The sequence below is a fragment of the Balaenoptera borealis genome (genome assembly GCF_965194805.1).
Source record: "Balaenoptera borealis genome assembly, chromosome: 3".
NCBI lineage: Eukaryota > Metazoa > Chordata > Mammalia > Artiodactyla > Balaenopteridae > Balaenoptera > Balaenoptera borealis.
Genome location: NC_138866.1, coordinates 182,563,576 through 182,585,009, shown reverse-complemented (window position 1 = coordinate 182,585,009; position 21,434 = coordinate 182,563,576). Strand labels below are relative to the sequence as shown.

Below are 21,434 nucleotides of genomic sequence, written 5' to 3'. Positions count from 1 at the left end.
AGATGTTGACATGGGCCATTATTGTTATGGTTACTATCAGATCCTGTGTGGTTTCCCACAAAACCACTATCCATCACTCGTCAAATAACAGCAGTTCAAATATCTGTTATCTTTTCTAGAGGAGTCTGAACTCGTCCTCTGGCCTCACACATGAAATATTAAACTCAAAAGCAGAAAAGTAAATAAATAAGGGGAAATAGGCCCTGAACTAGAGTGAGGCCTGTCGGGACTGAGCTTTAGCTGAGGCCATGCTTGACGCAGCTCCTGCAACCCACAGAACGTCACAGCCTTTATGTATTTCACTGCAGACCTCAAACTTCTTCAGCATCCCAGGTAAATCATTTTAGGCAGCTACACGTAAGTGAGAACTTGGACCTTCACAGCCTGGGCGCTCGGAGCGTATTGTGTACAGAACAGAGTAGAATAACCACATTTTATTATTTGCTTGAAATCTGTGTGTGTGATCTTCTCGTAGGCCGATCAAATGAAGAGGAAGAAACTTCGGATTCTTCCTTAGAAAAGCAGACTCGATCCAAACACTGTGCAGAATCCTCGGGCATCCATGGTGACTCTCCCTACGGTTCCAGCATCATGGACACCCAGAGCCTAGAGTCCAAAGCCGAGAGGATCGCCAGGTACAAAGCAGAGAGGAGACGGCAGCTGGCAGAAAAGTATGGGCTCACCCTGGACCCAGAAGCCGACGCCGAATCTCCATCTCGATACACCAAGTCCAGGAAGGACCCTGAGACTGCTGAGAAAAGGGGAGGAAAAAGTGACCGATCTGCCGAGTCCAGCAAAGATCCGGGCGCTTCCTACTCCAGGACCGAGGTCCCGGGGCTCAGGAGCTGCGTGGCTGAGTCCAAGGACCACGCCCTCCACCGGCGCGATGGTGTTTCCGACGCAGAGGTGCTGCTCAACGTAGAAAACCAAAGACGAGGTCAAGAGCCCAGTGCCACCGGGCCAGCCCAAGACCTGCCCCCCGCGGGGGAGGGCTCCTCATCCTTCCCGTTCTCCGGGCGAGACTGCGCCCTCGGTGAAGTGCCAAGGTCCCCAAAGCCAACGCACAGCCTGCCCGGCCCATCACCTGGGCAGCCGGCCTCTCCGAGCCACTCCACAGGTGACCTGCCGCTCCCTGCCGAGGCTCGAGCCAGGTAAGCGCTGACCCGCGGACACCTGCGTCCCCTCTGCCACTGCTGTGTCTGGGATCTGGGGGTCCTCAGCGCTCTGCGGAAGGCTGGGCTCACCGCAGAAATAATGCGATTTATGGTTTTTTAATTTCCGCAGTCTCAGCACAGGTTCTACCAAAGCAGAAAGCTTCCCGGTCTTTTTTATTTATTTAATTCTTGGTATGTTCTTTTTTAAAAGGATAAATTGAACAGGTGTCATGGGGACACACTTTCAGGACCCTTTTTTTTTTTTAACATCTTTATTGGAGTATAATTGCTTTATATTGTTGTGTTAGTTTCTGCTGTATAACAAAGTGAATCAGCTATACGTATACATATATCCCCATATCCCTTCCCTCTTGCGTCTCCCTCCCACCGTCCCTATCCCACCCTCTAGGTGGTCACAAAGCACTGAGCTGATCTCCCTGTGCTATGCGGCTGCTTCCCACTAGCTATCTATTTTACGTTTGGTAGTGTATATATGTCCATGCCACTCTCTCACTTCGTCCCAGCTTACCCTTCCCCCTCCCCATGTCCCCAAGTCCATTCTCTACGTCGTATGTTCCTATTATCATTTTCTTAACTGTTTTGGGTTTGTTATTGTAGGTCTTTTCCTTCTCTTGTGTTTCCTGCCTAGAGAAGTTCCTTTGGCATTTGTTGTAAAGCTGGTTTGGTGGTGCTTAATTCTCTTAGCTTTTGCTTGTCTGTAAAAGTTTTAATTTCTCCGTCAAATCTGAATGAGATCCTTGCTGGGTAGAGTAATCTTGGTTGTAGGTTTTTCCCTTTCATCACTATAAATATGTCCTGCCACTCCCTTCTGGCTTGCAGAGTTTCTGCTGAAAGATCAGCTGTTAACCTTATGGGGATTCCCGTATATGTTATTTGTTGCTTTTCCCTTGCTGCTTTTAATATTTTTTCTTTGTATTTAATTTTTGATAGTTTGATTAATATGTGTCTCGGCGTGTTTCTCCTTGGATTTATCCTGTATGGGACTCTCTGTGCTTCCAGGACTTGATTAACTATTTCCTTTCCCGTGTTAGGGGAGTTTTCAACTATAATCTCTTCAAATATTTTCTCAGTCCCTTTCTTTTTCTCTTCTTCTGGGACCCCTATAATTCGAATGTTGGTGCGTTTAATGTTGTCCCAGAGGTCTCTGAGACTGTCCTCAATTCTTTTCATTCTTTTTTCTTTATTCTGATCTGTGGTAGTTATTTCCACTATTTTATCTTCCAGGTTACTTATCCATTCTTCTGCCTCAGTTATTCTGCTATTGATTCCTTCCAGAGAATTTTTAATTTCATTCACTGTGTGGTTCATCATTGTTTGTTTGCTCTTTAGTTCTTCTAGGTCCTTGTTAAACGTTTCTTGTATTTTCTCCATTCTATTTCCAAGATTTTGCATCATCTTTACTATCATTACTCTGAATTCTTTTTCAGGTAGACTGCCTATTTCCTCCTCATTTGTTTGGTCTGGTGGGTTTTTATCTTGCTCCTTCATCTGCTGCATATTTCTCTGTCTTCTCATTTTGCTTAACTTACTGTGTTTGGGGTCTCCTTTTCACAGGCTGCAGGTTCATTGTTCCTGTTGTTTTTGGTGTCTGCCCCCAGTGGGTAAGATTGGTTCACTTTGTGTAGGCTTCCTGGTGGAGGGGACTGGTGCCTGTGTTCTGGTGGATGAGGCTGGATCTTATCTTTCTGGTGGGCAGGACCGTGTCCAATGGTGTGTTTTGGCATGCCTGTGAACTTATTATGATTTTAGGCAGCCTCTCTGCTAATGGGTAGGGTTGTGTTCCTGTCTTGCTAGTTGTTTGGCATAGGGCGTCCAGCACTGGAGCTTGCTGGTCATTGAGTGGAGCTGGGTCTTAGTGTTGAGACAGAGATCTCTAGGAGAGCTCTCGCCGATTGATATTACGTGGGGCTGGGAGGTCTCTGGTGGTCCAGTGTCCTGAACTCGGCTCTCCTACCTCAGAGGCTCAGGCCTGACACCCGGCCGGAGCACCAAGACCCTATCAGCCACACGGCCAGGTACGTGGGGAGTGTCTTGCCTTTTGGGAAGTGTGAGGTCTTCTGCCAGCGTTCAGTAGGTGTTCTGTAGGAGTTGTTCCACATGTAGATGTATTTTTGATGTATTTGTGGGGAGGAAGGTGATCGCCATGTCTTACTCCTCCGCCATCTTGAAGGTCCTCCTCATGACCTTTCTTCTTACTGTGTTTCTTGTTCGCCTTTAACAACTGTCTTTTTCTTTGTTTTTCTGTGATCATACCCAAGACTTCGGGGCGATTGTTTGTGTTGCAGTCATTTAAAGTCACAAAGCGGAAGGACACCACTAACCAATTTCCACTGGGTCTCAGTTTAGGGTATGAAGTGTGACTGTAATATACGCTGAATATAACTGTAACATATGTTTTATAAGTATATTGGCACGCTAAGAAAACAGCTGGGTATACGAGCACCTCATTGAAAAGATCAGCCAGTAGGAGAAATCGCTGTGTCATAGGGTCAACCTATGGAAAATCAGAAAAGGAATAAAATCAAAAAGTCAGATGCCAGAGAGGATGTGTGTTTCTTTCTCAATTTAAATATCTAAATTTAAATTTAAGTTCAGTTTAGATATTTAAATCTAATAAGTGTGATGACTAATTAAAATGCAGTCTACTTAAACATCCTGCATAACGGTTTGGGGTAGTTGTCTAGACAGACTCCGACGTGTATTTTTCAGTTCAGACAAGCACTAGCTTTGCAGGTGAATTGAGGAAGGATGAGAACCCAAGATAAGGCAAATTTATTCTGGAAAAAAAAAGGATGTTGGAAAATACTACTGTTTATTCCACATTGGAACAGAGCAGTAAATATGGTCGGCTTCATATGGCAGTTATATATCTAAAGCAGCTTGTTTTAGTTACTGAAGTATATTGACCTCAAGACCTGTCACCACTTGCTTGATCATCTATACTAGAATATTTAGGGATATTAGTTTCTAAGAGAATTCAATAGTATGGATCCTGATTGTATTTTGAGGGCCTTTGTTCAGCCTTTGAACTTAACTGCTTGAAATTTAGGGCCCTACTGTCTCGTACTTTGAAAGGTAAGTCTGTTGTTTGGGAAATTTGCTTTTCGTAGTAGAAACAGTGTTTTGGGATTAGTTACCCTCTATCAAAGCAAACTCTTCATGGGCTGTGTGAGCAGGACAGACAAACTTAACGTCGCAGTTTGGTTACATGGGTTAAAAAATAATGAGGAATCTAATTTCTGATTGCCATATCATGAAAACTGTTTATTATCATGGTGTCTAGGTTAACTGTCTAGGTCACATATAGTAGATGAGATTTTGAAGCAATTGTAATAATAATTAAAACCATGTTGAGTATTCCAGGTAAAATGACAGGATTCTTAATAGTTCTCTGTGAGTTAAAATCTCAATATTCAAAAATATATATCACTTAAAATCTTAAGAGCCCATCTCCTTCTAGATTATTTGAAGAGGCATGTTACCTGGAAATTTTCATAAGCCTTAGCCTGACAGCGCCTTACTTTCATGCAAGAAAGGCTTTAAAGTATTGAGAAATTGTAAAGGAGTTCACAAGGAAGCACGTGCCTTATTATTTTTGAAGCCACTCAAGGCATACAATTCTATGACTTACAGGCAAAGAAACACAAATCATTCCATACATATAAGGAAAATACTTCAGATGTATTTACATTAAAAAAGGATGGAAAATAATGTGTGACAGGTATGATGTTAAAATAGCATTGGGATTTATTTGGCAATGATTCTATCTACTCACCTTTTAAAGACGGATTTAAATGGATTAACATTCTACTAGTTGTCCTTTCTCTAGAGCCAGGAAATTCAGGTGTCAGAAGGTCATTGTTGTCTTACTTCCATTTGGGGAGAAGAAAGACAAAAAATACTTTGTGAACTAAAACAGTAACCAAAGAGCCCTCGGCGACCCAGTAACCATAAGTGAAAATAAGATGGTGTCTGACCTGGAAATATGTGACGGAGAAGTTTAGAAGATTAAGGAATGACCAACAAAAATTATCTACAAATAACAAAACAGTTGAATACCATACTTAATCATGGATTTGTCCTATCACTGAAATGGAATATTTTTCTCCCTGCTGTATTTTACTCTCTCATCACCTAGCTCTGCCAGGGTTTGGAACTATTCATCTCTGAATTAAGTCACTCCCATTCCATCATTTCATTTTGTGCTCACAAGAAAGGGGCTCTTTGTGTTTCATTAATTAAATAGGAATACATCACTCATGAATTATAACATCAAAAGACTGCCCGTGGTGTCCTAAACTTCAAATATGAGCCAGATATTGAATGCATAGTTTTTGTATATTCTCGTATATGCTAACGCAGAAATATATGTACACACAGAATAATCATTAGTTCTCACACTGTACTATACTGATTTTAAGCATTATAAGCTCAGTACTAATCTCTAGGGCAATATTTAGCTGAGTAGTAAGTTTATTTTAGAATTATTTAATGTTCAGTTTATATGATAAAGAGCATATGTATGTGTATGTGTGTACCTTAATGTATGTATGTGTATGTATGTTAGTCACAGGGTCTTCAGTTCAGAACTCCTGTTAGTTTCCCAGGAAGTCAGGTGAAAACATTGTTCTGTAGCGAACTAAGAATGTACGTAGTAACAGAGCAGTATATATATATACCACATCATATATAGGTGTGTCTGTATATATATATATATGCTGTATTATATCAGTAATAGAGCATAAAACACCTCCCAACCGCCATTCCCCAAATCCTGCCAAATCCTTTAAGTCTGGGATTTCAGGAACTATGTTTTCTGAAGAGGTGGTGTTACTGATATGAACCATTCTTTGTTACTTCAGCCACTGTGAATTTTAGAATAAAATTCAAAGGGATCGGGGGCCTATGAATTATTATTCAAAATTTTAAAAATCTGAGCTCCATTAGAAATCCTAAATTCAAAACTCTTGTTGAATTTGCTCCTTGGTGTATCTCTTAATATTAAAAGCAGTAAGATGTACCATCTCGGTTGCTTCTGTGTGTGGGGACTCATTCACTACCCCGAGTCCCACAGCTGCTGTTCTCCTGAGCGTCTGTACTTCCCTACATGACTGGAAAGAAGAGAATCACACCTAATTTCCCAGTAGTGACCTGCTCTGGAAAACCCTTGGTTTTGTTTGTTTGTTTGTTTGTTTATTACTCTACTGGGATCCCCATCACACCTTCTCCCACGTAGCAAACTGTATCATTCTTGGTCAGAAACAGAAAATGATGATGGGGGTTTCATGCAGAGCTGATGCTGACATTTGACCGGGGGTAGCCACCACTGGCGATTGATGGTTTAGACTGGGCTTCCCTGGCACTGGAGCATTGGCCAGGAAGATAGACCAGGGTATCCTCCAGAATGATCTGTTTCTGCAACACTGTGACACGCAGACTCTGGCCAACTAGGAAGGAAGGGGGATTATGCTGCAGTCTTTCTTTCTTTCTTTCTTTTTAATTCAAAAAACTTTTATTTTGTTTTGTTTTCTTTTGTTTTTAATTTTATGGAAATTTAGTTGATTTACAAAGTTGTGTTAATTTCTGCTATACAGGAAAGTTATACATTCAGTTATACATATATTCAGTTATACATATACATATATTCAGTTAGCCAGTTACATATGTATATATTCTTTTGCATATTCTTTTCATTGTGGTTTATCACAGGATATTGAAAATAGTTCCCTGTGCTATACAGTAGGACCTTGTTGTTTATCCATCATATACTTAATAGTTTGCATCTGCTCATTACAAATTCCAGTCCGTCCCTCTCCCTCCCCACCTCCCCTTTGGCAACCACAAGTCTGATCTCTATGTCTGTAGGTCAATTTCTGTTTTGTAGATGTGTTCATTTGTGTCATATTTTAGATTCCACATATAAGTGATGTCATATGATATTTGTCTTTCTCTTTCTGACTTACTTCACTTAGTATGATAATTTCTCGGACCATCCATGTTGCTGCAGATGGCATTATTTCATTCTTTTAGGGGTGCACGTATCTTTTTGAATTAGAGTTTTTTATCCTTTATTTCTGATTGTTTGGGCATCTCCCAGTGAGAGGTTTGCATCTGAAAACCATCTCCAGAGCCTGAAGCTCATTGTTTTGGTTAATTAGAGAGATGCTGAGGAAGGCAGCTGCCTCTGGACCATCTGTGTTCCTGGGTCAGCTCCTGTCTCTCCCAGGGCAGGAGGATTCCTAACAAAGACTCTGCGTCGGGGCAGAATGTCATAAGAACAGAGATCTCCGAGCATCTACTCTCTAAAGAGACCGCTGGGTGCTTCTCACGTGTCTGTTTCTGTATCAGCACAGGATCGCTCTCACCTTTCAGTCCCTGTATCCCCAAACATCCATCCTTGTCCTGTTCTTCTAGCTTTGGGCTATTTTTATGGTTAACTCATTGCCATTTTTTTCCATTTTATTCTGTTTTCACTGGCAAGTATCCATTTCTGTCCATTGAAAGAAATAAGACTGTGTCACCCCAAATACTAGCTGGTATGTCCTAAAAACGCAAAAGTCTGCCAGATTTTAAAATGTAAAATTTTGCCCGTGTGCTTGTGCCTTTGCACATTCATAATATTCATGAATATTAGCATACATATTCACTGCTAATGAATACAAAGAAATCATTAGCAGTTTTTCCAAACAAACAACTTTCAGCAAATAAACTTTTAATTTTAATGAGATGCTGAAGTTAATAACTGTTCTTCCTAAGCTGAATCGTGTTTTATAATTAGGAGCTGTTATATAATTAGAGCTGGACACCCACAGGGTGAAACTAATTTTACTGTGCTGGATTTGACTTCATTTTGGTGGCAGGAAGCACTTTTTCTTCTGTTAACTCTTAGGGGTTATTGGGAGTTAAAGCATGTCATCATATTGTATACTTAGGGATACAAACCCAGAGCAACTCCTGTCTTTGACAACTTTGGGTGAATTCTTATTTCTTGGTGATACAATTCTCTGCCAGACAGTTGCCACATCATTAAAAAGTTCTGTTACACTCAAGGTCACCATCTCATCCACAGTAACCCTATAGCCCTCTCCCGAGAGGTAACCTCTGCCCTATGGAGAGCTGGCTCACCCCAGGACCCCACAAAATAGATATTCTATGTTAAAGAAGTTTAAACTCTTAGAACCGGAAGTAACCCGGGAGATTATTTAGTTTAAAAATCTATTTTATACATGAAAAAAACCCTGAAGATTAAAGAACTTAAGGAACTGGATTAAGACCATATAGCTGAGTCCATGATCCGGTCATTCAAGGTCTCCGAATCCATCAGAGTTCTTTCCATGACACACTGCTCTTGTTATTAATGTCAGTTCTATTTTCCATCATAGTGGAAAAGAGGGTTTGCTGTTTTTGCCCTTTGAAGGTTAGAAACTTTAGGAAAGAAGATCAGGGATATTATAGAAACCATTTTATGTGGATTTACATAAGGTATTTAAAAGCCTCATCCTCATAAACAAAATGAAAACATATAGTCTGGGGAGACTCAAACTCAGTAGATATCTGTCCATCCACCCAGACCTCAGAGGTCTTGATTTATGGGTTAATTTTAGCTCTGAAGTAGTTTAAGAAAACTATCTTGTGCCAGGCACTGTGCTCCTGGGTGGGCATGTCATTTTTTTTTAAGTGTGGGAGATAACTACAACACAGTGAGGTAGATAAGGTTATAGAGCTCAAGGTTGGATGCCATGGGAATACCAAGATGAGGTATTCAACCTTCTCCCTTGGAGAAGCGGTCATAGTTGAACCAAGTCCTTAAGGATGTGGTGAGTTTGCTAGACGTGGAGGGGAGGCTGCTTCAGGTGACCTAGAAGGAGGGGGACGGGATGAAGCAGGAGAGCCAGGTGGGGACCAACCATGGAGCATCTAACGACAAGGCATTTGGCCTTCTCCTTGTGGACAGTACAGCGGGAAGTGTCTGAAGGATTTTAAAACAAGTATGCTTGATGATGTACTTTAGAAAGATAGCTCTGGAGGAGTGTGGGGGATTGGTCTGAAGGAGAATTGATTCCAATCAGGGAGGTCACTAAAGAGGTGGTCACGGTTACCCAGGCATGAGGTGACGAAGTCTCTGGTTCCAAGTTGGGCTTTGTCCTTAACTTGGTCCTGTTTGGCATTTCATTAGATGATCTGGGAGATGCCAACGATAGGGTGGTCAGATTTCTGGAGGAGGGACTGTGTAGATAAATTTGCTGATAGAAAAAAAGAGAGAGAAGGGAGAGGGAGGGATGGAGAGAGAAGAGATTAGAGGGAGGGTGAGAGAGAGAGAAGGAAGAGAGAACAGGAGCATGGAGGCAGGAGAGCACATGTACCTGGAACGATGGCTGGAAACTAACAAGATGAAATTTAAGAGAGTCCTGTATTTAGAAGGGGAAAAAAAATCAGCGTACAAGTTCAGGATTGGGGAAACCTGATTTAATAGCGGTTCATGGGAAACAGACCTAGAAGTTTTAGTTGACAGTACGTTCTTTATGTGACTGCCAAAATGGCTAGTCCAATCTTAGGGGACGTTAATGAACATGAACTGTCAATAGCACAGGTAGCCCTGGTCCACCTGTGCTCTGCAGTGCTCAGATCCCATCTGGGGATCTCATTCTCCTCGGGCTGTCAACCAATGAGAGCACGTTCAGAGAGTCCCCCTCCCCATCTGCCTGCTTTCTTGACCTCTCCAAGTTTGTATAACCTTCTCTCTGTCTTAGTAGAAACCAGAGTCGTTTTGGGAGTCTCTTACACATTCTCTGGTGCTTAGATTCCCAAAGCAGTCTGTTCTTCTCATTATCAGATTGTCCTTTTCCCAGCGCGGTTATAAAGCTGAAGCTTGAATTGGTACAGGGAGCCCTAGTGTTACCAGTCTGGCTTCTGGTTGATGATGATTCTGCCAAAAGGGGGAAAGGAGAGAAAGAGCTCAGGAACCAAATGAGGTGTCTCACAAATGCAGCTTCAGCTGCACCTCATGTCTCAGGAAGAGGGACATTTAAATGCCCAACATCCTACAACAAAGCTGACACACCCAGAAAAGGATGTACACGATTTTGTCAGGATTCCCCCAAACATGGCGCCTTGAATCTGATATTAAGCCAATCTGTAAGATTGGTAAGGATGATCTCAGTGATAGCATTGCTTTAGTAGAAGCCTTACAGGAAGGGTAGATATCATGTCTCAGTCACTTTCCTATCTCCTTCCCAGCATCTAACACATACCAAGGGGCTCCATCAGTCATTTCTGAATGAATGTTCTGCTGTTTTCCATGTCTTCATAAAGTGTCAAGAGACAATAGCAGTGCCACCTGAAATAGCCAATCTGCAAGTGGTTTATCAGCCCACAACATATAAGGGACTTGCAAGGAATGTAAGTCTTGGGTCATTTCCTTCCTCAAGAAAGTTGTGCTGGGAAGAAGATGTCACTGAACTGCACAGCGGACTCAGGGATGGTCATTTACATTCTGGTCCAAGCCTTTCATCTAACTGTGGACCAGTGACCCCAATCAGCGGAGTACACTTGGAGTATAGAGCTTGTACTACCAGGCTCTTTCCACTTTGTCTGGGCGTAGAATCCTTGTATGTGGTCTTGAGTCCACATAAATACCGTTCAGCTGTGAGTGGGGATCGTGATACGTGAGCCAAAGAGCCGCTGGCTGCGTTGGGGGCCTTGTCAACGCGGTCTCCAGCCCCAAAAGGCTGATTCTAGGCTGGTCTCTGACCAAGGCAGTTGACTCCCTGCATTACTTTGCTTGGTTACTTCATTAGAAGCCAAGCAGGAGATGTGGAAACCCAAATGGATCTGGGAACAGGAAACTTGATCCCCCTCAGAAGGCCACTCCAGCCCCTGCCGCAGACTCAACCCTTCCCTCCAGCCCTCTGTCCTTTCACCCTTTCTTGGCCGAGATTGCAGCATTTGGCGTTTAGCACTGAGATTAGCCCCGAGGGAGCCTGGAAGAAATTGGTTATCTCACATGTTTATCTTGCTTCTGCGCCAAGAAGACTCTTTCTACCTTTTGATTACTCAAGAAAGCTTCACTCTATAATCTGACAGTGAGATATTTTTAAAAATTTTTTTGAGGTAGAGTTGATTTACAGTGTTGTGTTAATTTCTGCTGTATAGCAAAGGGATTCAGTTAAACATATATATACATTCTTTTTCATCCTCTTTTCCATGATGGTTTATCACAGGATATTGAATACAGTTCCCTGTGCTGTACAGTAGGACCTTGTTGTTTATCCATCCTATGTATACTAGTTTGCATCTGCTCATCCCACACTCCCACTCCTTCCTCCCCACCCCGCCTTGGCAACCACAAGTCTGTTCTCCATGTCCCAACAGTGATATATTTTTAAACTGAGGTATAATTTACATCAAACTGCACGTAGTATTTTAAGGACACAGGCTGGTGAACTGGGGAAATGTGTAAGCATTACCCCCGTCCAGAGAGAAGAAGTTTCGTCACCGCTGTGCCTCTGTCCACCTACATCGATTCTTGACTTTGTAAGGACCTCACTTAGCTCTCATACATAGGCTGGTAGTGTCATATATTCAGCTCATTATGTTTGTATGACACTAATCCTTCCCACTGTTAACTTTTTAACCGAGCGTTAATTATTGAAAAATAGTTAAGCATAATGTTAAGAGACACAAAATAACAGCATCCACGCGAGATTTAAACAACAAAGAGAAAAGAACCCATGGCTTCATTGCCGCTCTCCAGATGTGATCTCTTTTTTTTTTTTTTTCACATTTTAAAACACTCACCTGCTATTATTATGCCTTCATCTGTGCATGGAGTGCTCTTAGGATTTACTCTTAACAACTTTCGTATATAAAATACAGCAGTGTTAATTATATTTACCACGTTGTACATTACATCCTGAGAACTTATTGGTCTCATAAGTGGCCTGATAATTTTTTAGGGCAATACTGACCAAGGTTTATTCTGATTAATGAAGGTTATATTCAGAAAGTTGTATAGCGTATGTCACAGTTTGCAAAGCATTCTATCGTACAAAAAGCATTTGAGCCTTATAATGACTCTGGGATGTAGTCATATGAGTTACTAACTGATGATTTTCCAAAGCAGGCATCCATCCCTCTCTCTTCTTCCTCTGTATCCTGAGCCAACATCAGTTGCCTCCTTTCCGGGCCACAGAGGATATGCCAAACTATTCCCATGTTTAAATAAATATCAAGAAATTAGACCCTTTATTGTTGGAAATAAGATGGCTTCCCATACATCTGACTTTTTTTATTTACCACGGGCTAAATGGCTATAATACTGGAGACGGGCAGGGGTGGAGGGGTAATTGCTTTGGGTGTAGCAAGACTGGGGAACAGACGTCCACACCTAATTGTGACAGATTTCAGTGGTCGCAGCAAAATGCACGGTAGTGATGATCGACAGGTTCTTGCCTGTGAGCTCAAACCAAAACCCAAATTTAAATGATTTTAGAAAATTAAGAGAATTTTATTTTAATTACTACTCTATTCTTTTGGAAATTACTTTGATCTGAAATGTGTTTCCAGCCTGGTCTTGAAGGACTCTTACAGGTAGGTTGGTAAGGTTTTGAGCTGGTAAACATTTTAACTAGCATGTAGAATTTCCATGCTTTCTTTTTACATTGTAAGAGGGTACAGGTCAGTGGTTTGAGTATTCCTCCTGTGTCTTGCTTTACATAATGACCCCAAGGTTTTCCTTGCCTTTGATTTTTTGGTAAGATATCTTCAGCCTGGCGTTATTACTTTGTCACATTCAAGCTTGCATCATATTTGATTGTGCGTTGAGGAGTGAATGTATAAATCCTATTTTATCCTGCCTAGCATGGTGTAAGTTTTTTAATGGCTGGCATGATACTGATTCACCTTTGCTACTTCTCAGAGCCCAGCTCAGTGCTTTGTACATAGTTGGAACTCAATAAACATTTATCAGATGGACTTACATTAGTATTTGGTAACTTGCATTAGTATTTGTTACATTGGCTGCATTGTTCAATGACAAATATAAAAGGAAAATATAGAATAGCAATTAAAGATATGAACTTATTGAATTTCTTTTTATTTATTACCTTTATTTGATATGTATTGTTTTGCATGGACACTATTTTTATATTTCGCTATTTACCAGTGTACCTTAACACAATTATAGATGATAAATTAATTGATATTTTTAATCCAACTTCTTACAAGAGAATTGTCTGGTATTTGTGGGCAGAGTGTGACTCCTGATACTTTTAAATGACCCAAAAAACACTTTATTTGGTGGCTTCAGATATATTTATTTGATCTCTTGATTTCAGTAGTGAACCAAACGTCCTAGAAATTCCATGAACTGAATAGAAACCCCATGGCAAAACGTGCTTAGACATTTTCAAAAGCCAGGATTATTCTTTACTTAAGAAAAATCAGCCTTGAGAGTTTTAAGTTATAATAATTAAGTCTGTGTATATGTCGACATTTTCATAGACATTACCTGAAGTTTTGTTTTTTGTACACAATAGTACCGGGAAACCCAAACATGAGTGGTTTCTCCAGAAAGATTCCGAAGGGGACACACCTTCACTTATCAACTGGCCTTCCAGGTATCTCCCGAGCTCTCGGCTTGTGTTTAGTGACTGCATCTCTGGTCCAGCTGGCTTATGTCCCGCACATCACCGAAACTAACTCTCCTTTGCCCTCTTTTTGGTGGCAGGGCTTTTGAAAGTCATGTGTTCAAAAGGGGCTGCTGGAAATTACTTTCCAATCATTTGCTTTTCTCTTTCTACTGCCCTAATCCCTGCTAATGTCAATAGTATTTCCCTTAGCTTCTCTTTTGGAAAATCTTCTGGCTACACCTCTGGCTTTTCTCCTTTCTCACACTCACGTGCTGCCAGGAAGGGGCAGTAGTGAGGATGTAACCAGCATCTTTGGGCTGCTCCCCTGAGTCAGGCTAACCAACTAGTGTCCTATCTTGTCAACAGCTGCCCCTGCCCCGTCCTACCCATCCAGCCTCCTTCTTTCCACGTTGCCTGTCCCTCAACCATTTGTTTATTTGCACAGCTACATTTAGGGCATGTGGTTTTCAAAGCAGACAAAACCCTCTCTCGTTTCATTTTTAAGGTTGGGGGCAGGGAGAGGCAGAAGGAGTTAGAATGAGTAAGTCATTGGGAGGACAAAACACCCATATATTGAGTTTCTAACAGTCACTTTGTTCTTGGCCGAGGACAACATTCAGATTGTCTCTGATGAGAAGGACACATTCCGCAGGAGAACTTGAACCACATTTCAGCCGCCTTTTGATTAACAAAGCTTATAAATATGAAAACCTCCAGCACTGGCTAGTCTCTGGGAAAAATAACAACCCAGAATGCTTTCTTTCCCCCTCTGAATTGTTCATAGTAACTGCCTTTTATGTGTCTTTGATTTTTTTTAAATGAAATATATAGATAGATATCCTGCATCTTATGTTGAAAAACATGTAGGCGTTTATATCAAATTTAGCAGGGTGCCTTTGTCATTTAAGGAAATAGTCCCTTCCAAAAAATAAATATCAGAAGCAATTATTTTTGCTGACTAATCTTAAGTAAATAAAGGTTTTACATTCCCCAAGAAATCACTTTTCCCACTTCAAAAGCATTTCTTTATTTTTTAAAGATTATCCCCAGGAAGTAATCCATTCCTAAGCAGTCTGAATGGTTTCTTCTTCCTCACTATGTGATATTTTTTAAAAAGTAAAAACAAGAACTAGTTTGCACTATTGGACATTTACTCTTTGCTAAGCACTAAACCACGTACTTTGCAGACATCACATTATTTCCATTTAAAAGGTAAAGCAGCTGGGGCAGGTAGGTTACCTGAGACCATACAGCTGGAACTGGCTGAGTCAGGCTTTGAAAAGAGGTCTCCTGGGACCCACAGCCAGAGCTCTTGGCTACAGTCATAAGAAAAGGTTGGTAGCTTTTGAAATGGATTTCAGTTTTGCTCTCAGATGTTTAAATAGCTCTAGAAACAACAAGAGCCCTCCCTTTTTAGATTAGTTTTTAACTGAAGGCCTAATGGCAATTCCAGAGGGGAGAAAATGTTCAGCGCATTAATTCTTTCAACAAATATCTTTTTTTTCTAACGTTCTTCTTAGTGCTCAAATTGCTAGATGTCATGGTGTCTTAACGGGTCACACGTTTTCTGAATGATTGAATGTAGTCTGCATGGCATGAAAAAGTTTGTGACTGTTAAGTGCTTGAAAAGAGGTAATCGTCTGATATATCTTGAGCCCAATAAAAAATAATAATAATCACGAATGCTCTGACATTTACAGGAGACAATGAAATTTTTTTTCAGTGGGAATCTACAACTTTTATTAATCATATTCATACACAAAAATAGAAGGGACTCACAGAAATATCACTTTCAATACATATAAATGCCTACAATTTGTGCTTTAACTTACAAGAGGGAATAGATGCTAGGGCAAAGGGATTTAGCTAAGGTACCACAAAAAGCTTAGAACAGACGAGTGGAGAGCTAACTACTGAAATTAGGAATTAGTCTAACGTCCATACCGGAGGTCTGCACACAACGGATCTTCAATAAATGCAAAACTACCACAAATAAAATTTTCTTAGACCTCAGACCAGCAAGCACCAAGCTTTTCTGAATGTAAATATAATTTTGAGCGGTAAACAGGTCGAGCAGGAGACGATGAAAGTACCTACGGTCTGTGGGCTTGTAGATGCTGGAAACTGCCCCTGGCCCAGTCCTTATACTGGGCCTGTCCGTGTGGAACGCGTACCAGTCCATAGCCCAGCCTCAGCGTGCCCTGGTGCATACCCGTGGTGCCTAGTAATGAATCGTTCTGTGGCTTCTGAGTATTCATCTAGTCGGAAGGCATCCATCCTCTCCCAGAATAGCATCTGACCCCTCCTAGCTTTACAGAAGGAAGGATGAGTTTGGCATTTGGAAACTCAACTCAGACGCCTTCCTCTGGCGAACAATAGTGGGTTTCTGACACTGACTCCACCCGCCCCCCCAAGATGCTTTTCCATTCCCTGGGCATCCCTGATCTGCACACACGTGCTCTCTTCCCCTTAAGCAGTTACCGCACTTAAATCCTTTTTCTTTCTTAAAGAGTTAAAGTTAGAGAAAAACTGGTGAGAGAGGAGAGTACTCGCAGCAGCCCTGAACTTGCCCCTGAGCCCTTAACTCAGAGGAGACAGCAGCCAGCGCCAGACCATCACCTGGCCTTTCAGTCAGAGAACTCAGCCTTCGCTAGGGTCTCGGGCAAGGCGGCCAGCTCTGCACGACGGCCCATCCACGGCTACGTCCAGCAGGCAGATGCCAGTCACGCCATCACGCCGGCGGCCTCGGACACCCCAGAAAGCGCATCCGAGTACAGCTGGGTGGGGTCAGCCAGCCAGACTGTCACAAAGCCTCCCCCCTCGAAGGTTCTAGAAGCTGAGAGAAGAGATACCCCGGTTCTCCATATCTGTGAATCAAAAGCAGAGGCCGACGCGCTCTTCTCTGAAGCTCTGGAGAAAAGCAGGAAGACGCTTTTGGCTCTGGAGGATCGTGGGCCTGGGAGAAGCCAGGAAGACCCCTCTGGAACCCAGGACTCGGGTAAGCCCGCTACTAGCACGGTCACCTCGGAAGCTCAGAAGGAACCAGAAAGCCTGGCCCGCCCACCTGCAGCTCAGCAGCACACGGAGAGGATGGGCCGAAGCGAGATGGTCGTGTATGTTCAGAGCGAGTCTGTGTCCCAAGGCCACAAGAAGGAGGCGGAGGCCGCGAGGAAGCGCAGGGCCCTCACCCGCTCGCTGTCTGACTACGCGGGCCCGCCTCAGCTGCCGGCTCCGCAGGCCAAGGCCCCGGCTTCCAGGCGAGACCCGGAGCCGCAGACTTCCAAGGCTGAGGCGGAAGTGGGCCTGCTGGACACGAAGGTCTCCGTCGCCCAGCTCCGCAGTGTGTTCCTGCAGTCAGCCAGGGCCAGCAAGAGACCCGAGCTGTAGGTGATGTCCACGCGCCCCCCCGATGTGTCACTTGCACGTCCTTGGCAGACTTAATTCACTTCTCGACTTGTGTGGTGTCCCGCCTTGAGTCTTACTAGCTTAGCTCACAAGTGTGTGCAGGGCAGATCATCCAGGACATGGCTCCAGGACTACCAGTCTGCTTTCGCCTACTAACGGGGAGCTCTAGAGTGTCGGGTCTCGGAATGTTCCATCTCCCGACGTGCATGGTAGAGGCATGCGGTGGGATTTGGCGGTGTTCGTGCCTTGACTCACCGAGATGCATAAACCTGTGCTTTCTTCCCTCTCTCTGTCTCCCCGTCTCCCTTCTGTCTACCTTCTCCCCACGACTCTAAAAGCCATTCACGGGTCGAGGGGTCAAGCGAAGGCGCTGGCTTGCCTACCAGCGTGGAACGGGAGAGAGGGTCCCGGAAACCAAGACGCTATTTTTCTCCTGGTGAAAGTAGAAAGACTTCTGAGAGATTTAGAACTCAACCCATAACCTCAGCAGAACGAAAGGAATCAGATAGGTAGGCATGTGTCTGTCAAGTGCCCTGGTCTAGGAACTTAGAAGAAATCCTGTGGGAATTTCTACCCCAGGGATGGTCCTGATACTATTTCAGTGGGATGTGATGACCCCATAATTCTCCCATCTAAGCTCTACGGAGTATTTATTTGGCTCGTGTAAATGTATCTTTAAAGAATGTTGACCATGACGACAGTATCACCACGTAGTTTTCAGTTGCGTTCAAATGGTAAGAAGTGAGAAACGTTATTCATTTAAGGGTTTTATTCATTTAAGGGTTTAACATTTTTATGCCCTTGTTAAGTTAGAATCCAAATGGACCGTCCACCAGATTTTACGGTGAAAATAACTAAGGGATTTAATACTCGGTTTATAAATGTCTACCTGCGTGTTGTCTGTGAGTTTTTAATCTTATCGTATGCTAATGCAGAGAAATGAAAGGGTTTGTCCAAGGGGTGATTATCAGTCGTCTTTAATAAGTCGTACCTCGTCCTGGTTTGTGTCCACAAGGTGAAACACCTAGCCGGGCTGTGTGCACACATACCCCACAGTGTCTGCAATAGCTGTCCACGCGTGTCCACAGCTAGAATTGCTACCAGGAGGATATTCTTTAAGAGACTTTAATTGCATTTTTATTTTCACTTTTAATTTGATCCTTGGATCTTCCACTCCCACCAGCTAATTGTTAGTTATTATTTTTTTGCTAATGTCTTTCCTAGGTCAACTTCAAATTCAGAAATGCCAGCTGCCGAGGGCAAGTATCTGTCTTTTTCTTCTTTATCATCTCACCCAGATTAGATTTAGATAATAAGATTTTTTGCTTCTGGAAAGAATGAGATGATGGAACATACTGCTTTCTTTCTGGCAGGTTTTCTTCCTATGAATATAATAAAGCCTAGTTGAGATTTTCACACGAACTTTCCCTTAGTTCCAAGAGAGAGATCTGTGACGTGAACCGTATTAAAACAACTGATTTGAATCAAAGAAGCAGATTTGTCTTGTTGCTTTCTTGTTACTATTTAACAATAAAGAAGAGAAGTGCCTTCCATAAAATCTCTTCTTAATTCCATAATATCTATACTTAAGTCAAATATTATGGTAGAAAATTATGGCCCAGACAGGGGCTCCGTTTGGTTAATTGCAGTGGGAACTAGTACCTTTTCAGAAGCAGAAGAATAGCCTCCCCCACCAAGGGGAAAATACTGCCTATTGTCATTTTTAGTATATCTCAGAATTCTTATGTTCAGAGGATTCCCAGGTCAGCCCTGGGAGACTTTGCACAGACTTTCCCTCCATTTTCTAATGACATCCAGTTTTCACCTGTGACCTTTTACAGATGAGGAGAAGGTCGATGAGCGAGCCAGGCTGAGCGTTGCCGCGAAGAGGCTGCTCTTCAGGGTAAGATGTGCCGAAGGGCTGGCGCAGAAGCCGTCGCCCCTGTGGGCGGCCCCACGGCCAGCCTGCTGCCTGCGCCGGCCCGGGGCCCACCCGCGCACCTCCCCTCCCGTGTGCCTGCTGTGTGCACCGCTGGCGCCGACGCTGCCTCTCGGGGCGCCCCTCCTCTAGGTCCTGCAGGGGCGCAGAGTCGCGACATTCTGCTGCCCCAGCTCCCTTTCCCCCAGCTGATGAGGATCCACGCTGTTTCCACTCTTAGGAGATGGAAAAGTCATTTGACGAGAAGAACGTTCCGAAGCGCCGCCCCAGGAATGCAGCCGTAGAGCAGAGGCTGCGGCGTCTGCAGGACCGATCCCACACCCAGCCCGTCACCACCGAGGAGGTGGTCATTGCAGCCACGTAAGTGCCCCCGGGGCCTCTGGGCCTTGGCTGTAAGGTCTTCTTGTAAAGAAAGATTTAAAGACTTTTAAAATGAGGCGGTCGGAAGACGGTTCAGTTAGAAGCCACAGAGAAGTAGGTGTTTAGGGATTTTCCTTGCTCTGGTGTCTCTGACCTTTGCAAAGGGATGTGTTACCTATTGTATCTCCTAGAAGAACATGAAGAGGAATTTTGTTTAATTTTTTTTTTTTTGCCTGTGCATTTTTTTTTATCTCTTTGCAAAATTTAAAACAGCAGAGTAGGTGGGGTAATATCATGAGCCTCGATGTCTGTGTCACTCAGTCTCTACAGCCAGCAACCCCCGGCCCCCCTTGCTCTACCTGTATCCTCGCCCACATCCCACTTCCTGCTGCAGTATTTTCAGGCAAACCCCAGGGATCATTTCAGCCATAAATATTTCAGTCCATATCTCAAAAAGATAAGGGTTCTCTTGATTTGTTTTTAAATAATCACGAATTTTTAAAGATTAATTGGAAGTTTGATAACTTTCCAAACCGTGGGAGGTAGGTTTTGAGCATTGTCCCAATGTGTTCAGAATGAATCTCCCAAAGTAATTCATCCAGGGATTACTGCTTCCATTAAAGTGAAAACTTTTACTAGTTTTTTAAAAATTGTTTTCCCCCCAGACACACACATACACACGCCCTTCCTGAAAAAGTGAAGTTCATCTCATTGAGGGCATCAACAGCCCAACTGTGAACCTGCTGTTAACTCAGCTGCCCTAACTTCCTTCACTTCTCTGTGTATTTGTGGATGAGTACATCTTGTATTCATTGGGAACTCTTAGCAAATCAGTTTTTTGTTTTTGTTTTTAAGAGTTGAGCGGCTATTGTAAAATAAGAAGCAACTACCCCTGGGAGCAAAACAGTAAATATAAGCAAAAATTATCCCCTTGTCAGACTTGCTGAATGTACTTTGATGTGCTTATAGATGATATGAGGCCCCTGAGTCTTTTTAAAAATAGCTTAGAACAACGTTGTAAAACATGGACATAACCTACTGCTTTGCTGGTGGTTGGTTAATACTAGCTTTCTTTAAAGTTTTTTTTTTTAAACCGGGACACTTATTCTAAATATTCTAAATCTTTTCCAAGCTCTGAAAACCTATTCTTATTCCACTGACCTTGGTCACCTCTGTCTCTTATTTCCTAAGTTTGTAATTGCTTTTCAGGTTCTTTTGTGATTTTCCCAAAGAAATGAGCAAAGGATTTTGTTCCAATATTTTTTGATTTAATGTTTCTGAATTGAAAACTACACCTTCCTTAATGCTTCTTTTCTTCTCTCTCCTCATGAATGTTCCATCTTTGGCAATTGCTTTTAAAGCGAACCTACCCCTGCTTCCTGCTCTGTGGCCACCCGCCCTGTAATGACAAGACATCCTAGTCCCACTGTAGCTAAGAGCCCCGGGCACCCTGCCAGGTACTGGACAGAAGTAGCTGCATGTCGCACTGAGAGCAGAGGTGCATCTTCAGATCTTCAATGCCTGTTATTTGTTTGACAAACAAGGAGTTGTCCCAGGGAACGTGGGGCATTTTGCTTTGTCACACTGGGGACTTCACGTCGGCCTGCATATGACAGCGTTTCATCCACCTGCTTTCATTATGTCTTGGAACTCGGATCCCACTAACCCACTTATCCGTTTGTTTTGTTTGTTTTTCATAATCCTGGTCATCCCTAAAAAATTTCATTCTTCATCTAAAACACTAGCAGTTAATAAAGATTAACAGAAAAATAGGACGTTAACCTGAATGTTGAAAGTCTGATAATACCTAGTTTTTTTTAAACACTTCTAGACATAAATACATGTTTAGAAACAATCCTACCTGTTTCTAATGGATAGAGAGACAATGCCGTTATATTTGGGGATTGGGACAATAGCAATTTATAG

The 21,434-nt window shown here is 42.7% G+C and overlaps 1 protein-coding gene across 20 annotated transcripts in view; it reads left to right on the top strand.

Annotated features, from left to right (window-relative positions):
• SVIL (supervillin) overlaps positions 1-21,434 on the top strand; it is a 239,797-nt gene that overhangs the window by 155,722 nt on the left and 62,641 nt on the right. For 13 of the 20 annotated variants that reach the window (XR_014242949.1, XM_082386363.1, XM_082386378.1 and 10 more), the window contains 8 exons: positions 476-1,151; positions 13,712-13,792; positions 16,315-17,187; positions 17,548-17,718; positions 18,434-18,468; positions 19,051-19,112; positions 19,369-19,508; positions 20,870-20,965. Coding sequence is in view for 19 of the 20 variants with exons in the window: in XM_082386363.1 (XP_082242489.1) it covers positions 476-1,151; positions 13,712-13,792; positions 16,315-17,187; positions 17,548-17,718; positions 18,434-18,468; positions 19,051-19,112; positions 19,369-19,508; positions 20,870-20,965 (2,134 nt within the window). In the remaining variant the exon portion in view is untranslated. The remainder of the gene's footprint in view (positions 1-475; positions 1,152-13,711; positions 13,793-16,314; positions 17,188-17,547; positions 17,719-18,433; positions 18,469-19,050; positions 19,113-19,368; positions 19,509-20,869; positions 20,966-21,434) is intronic. The other 7 variants (XM_082386375.1, XM_082386377.1, XM_082386367.1 and 4 more) reach the window with 5 other exon arrangements.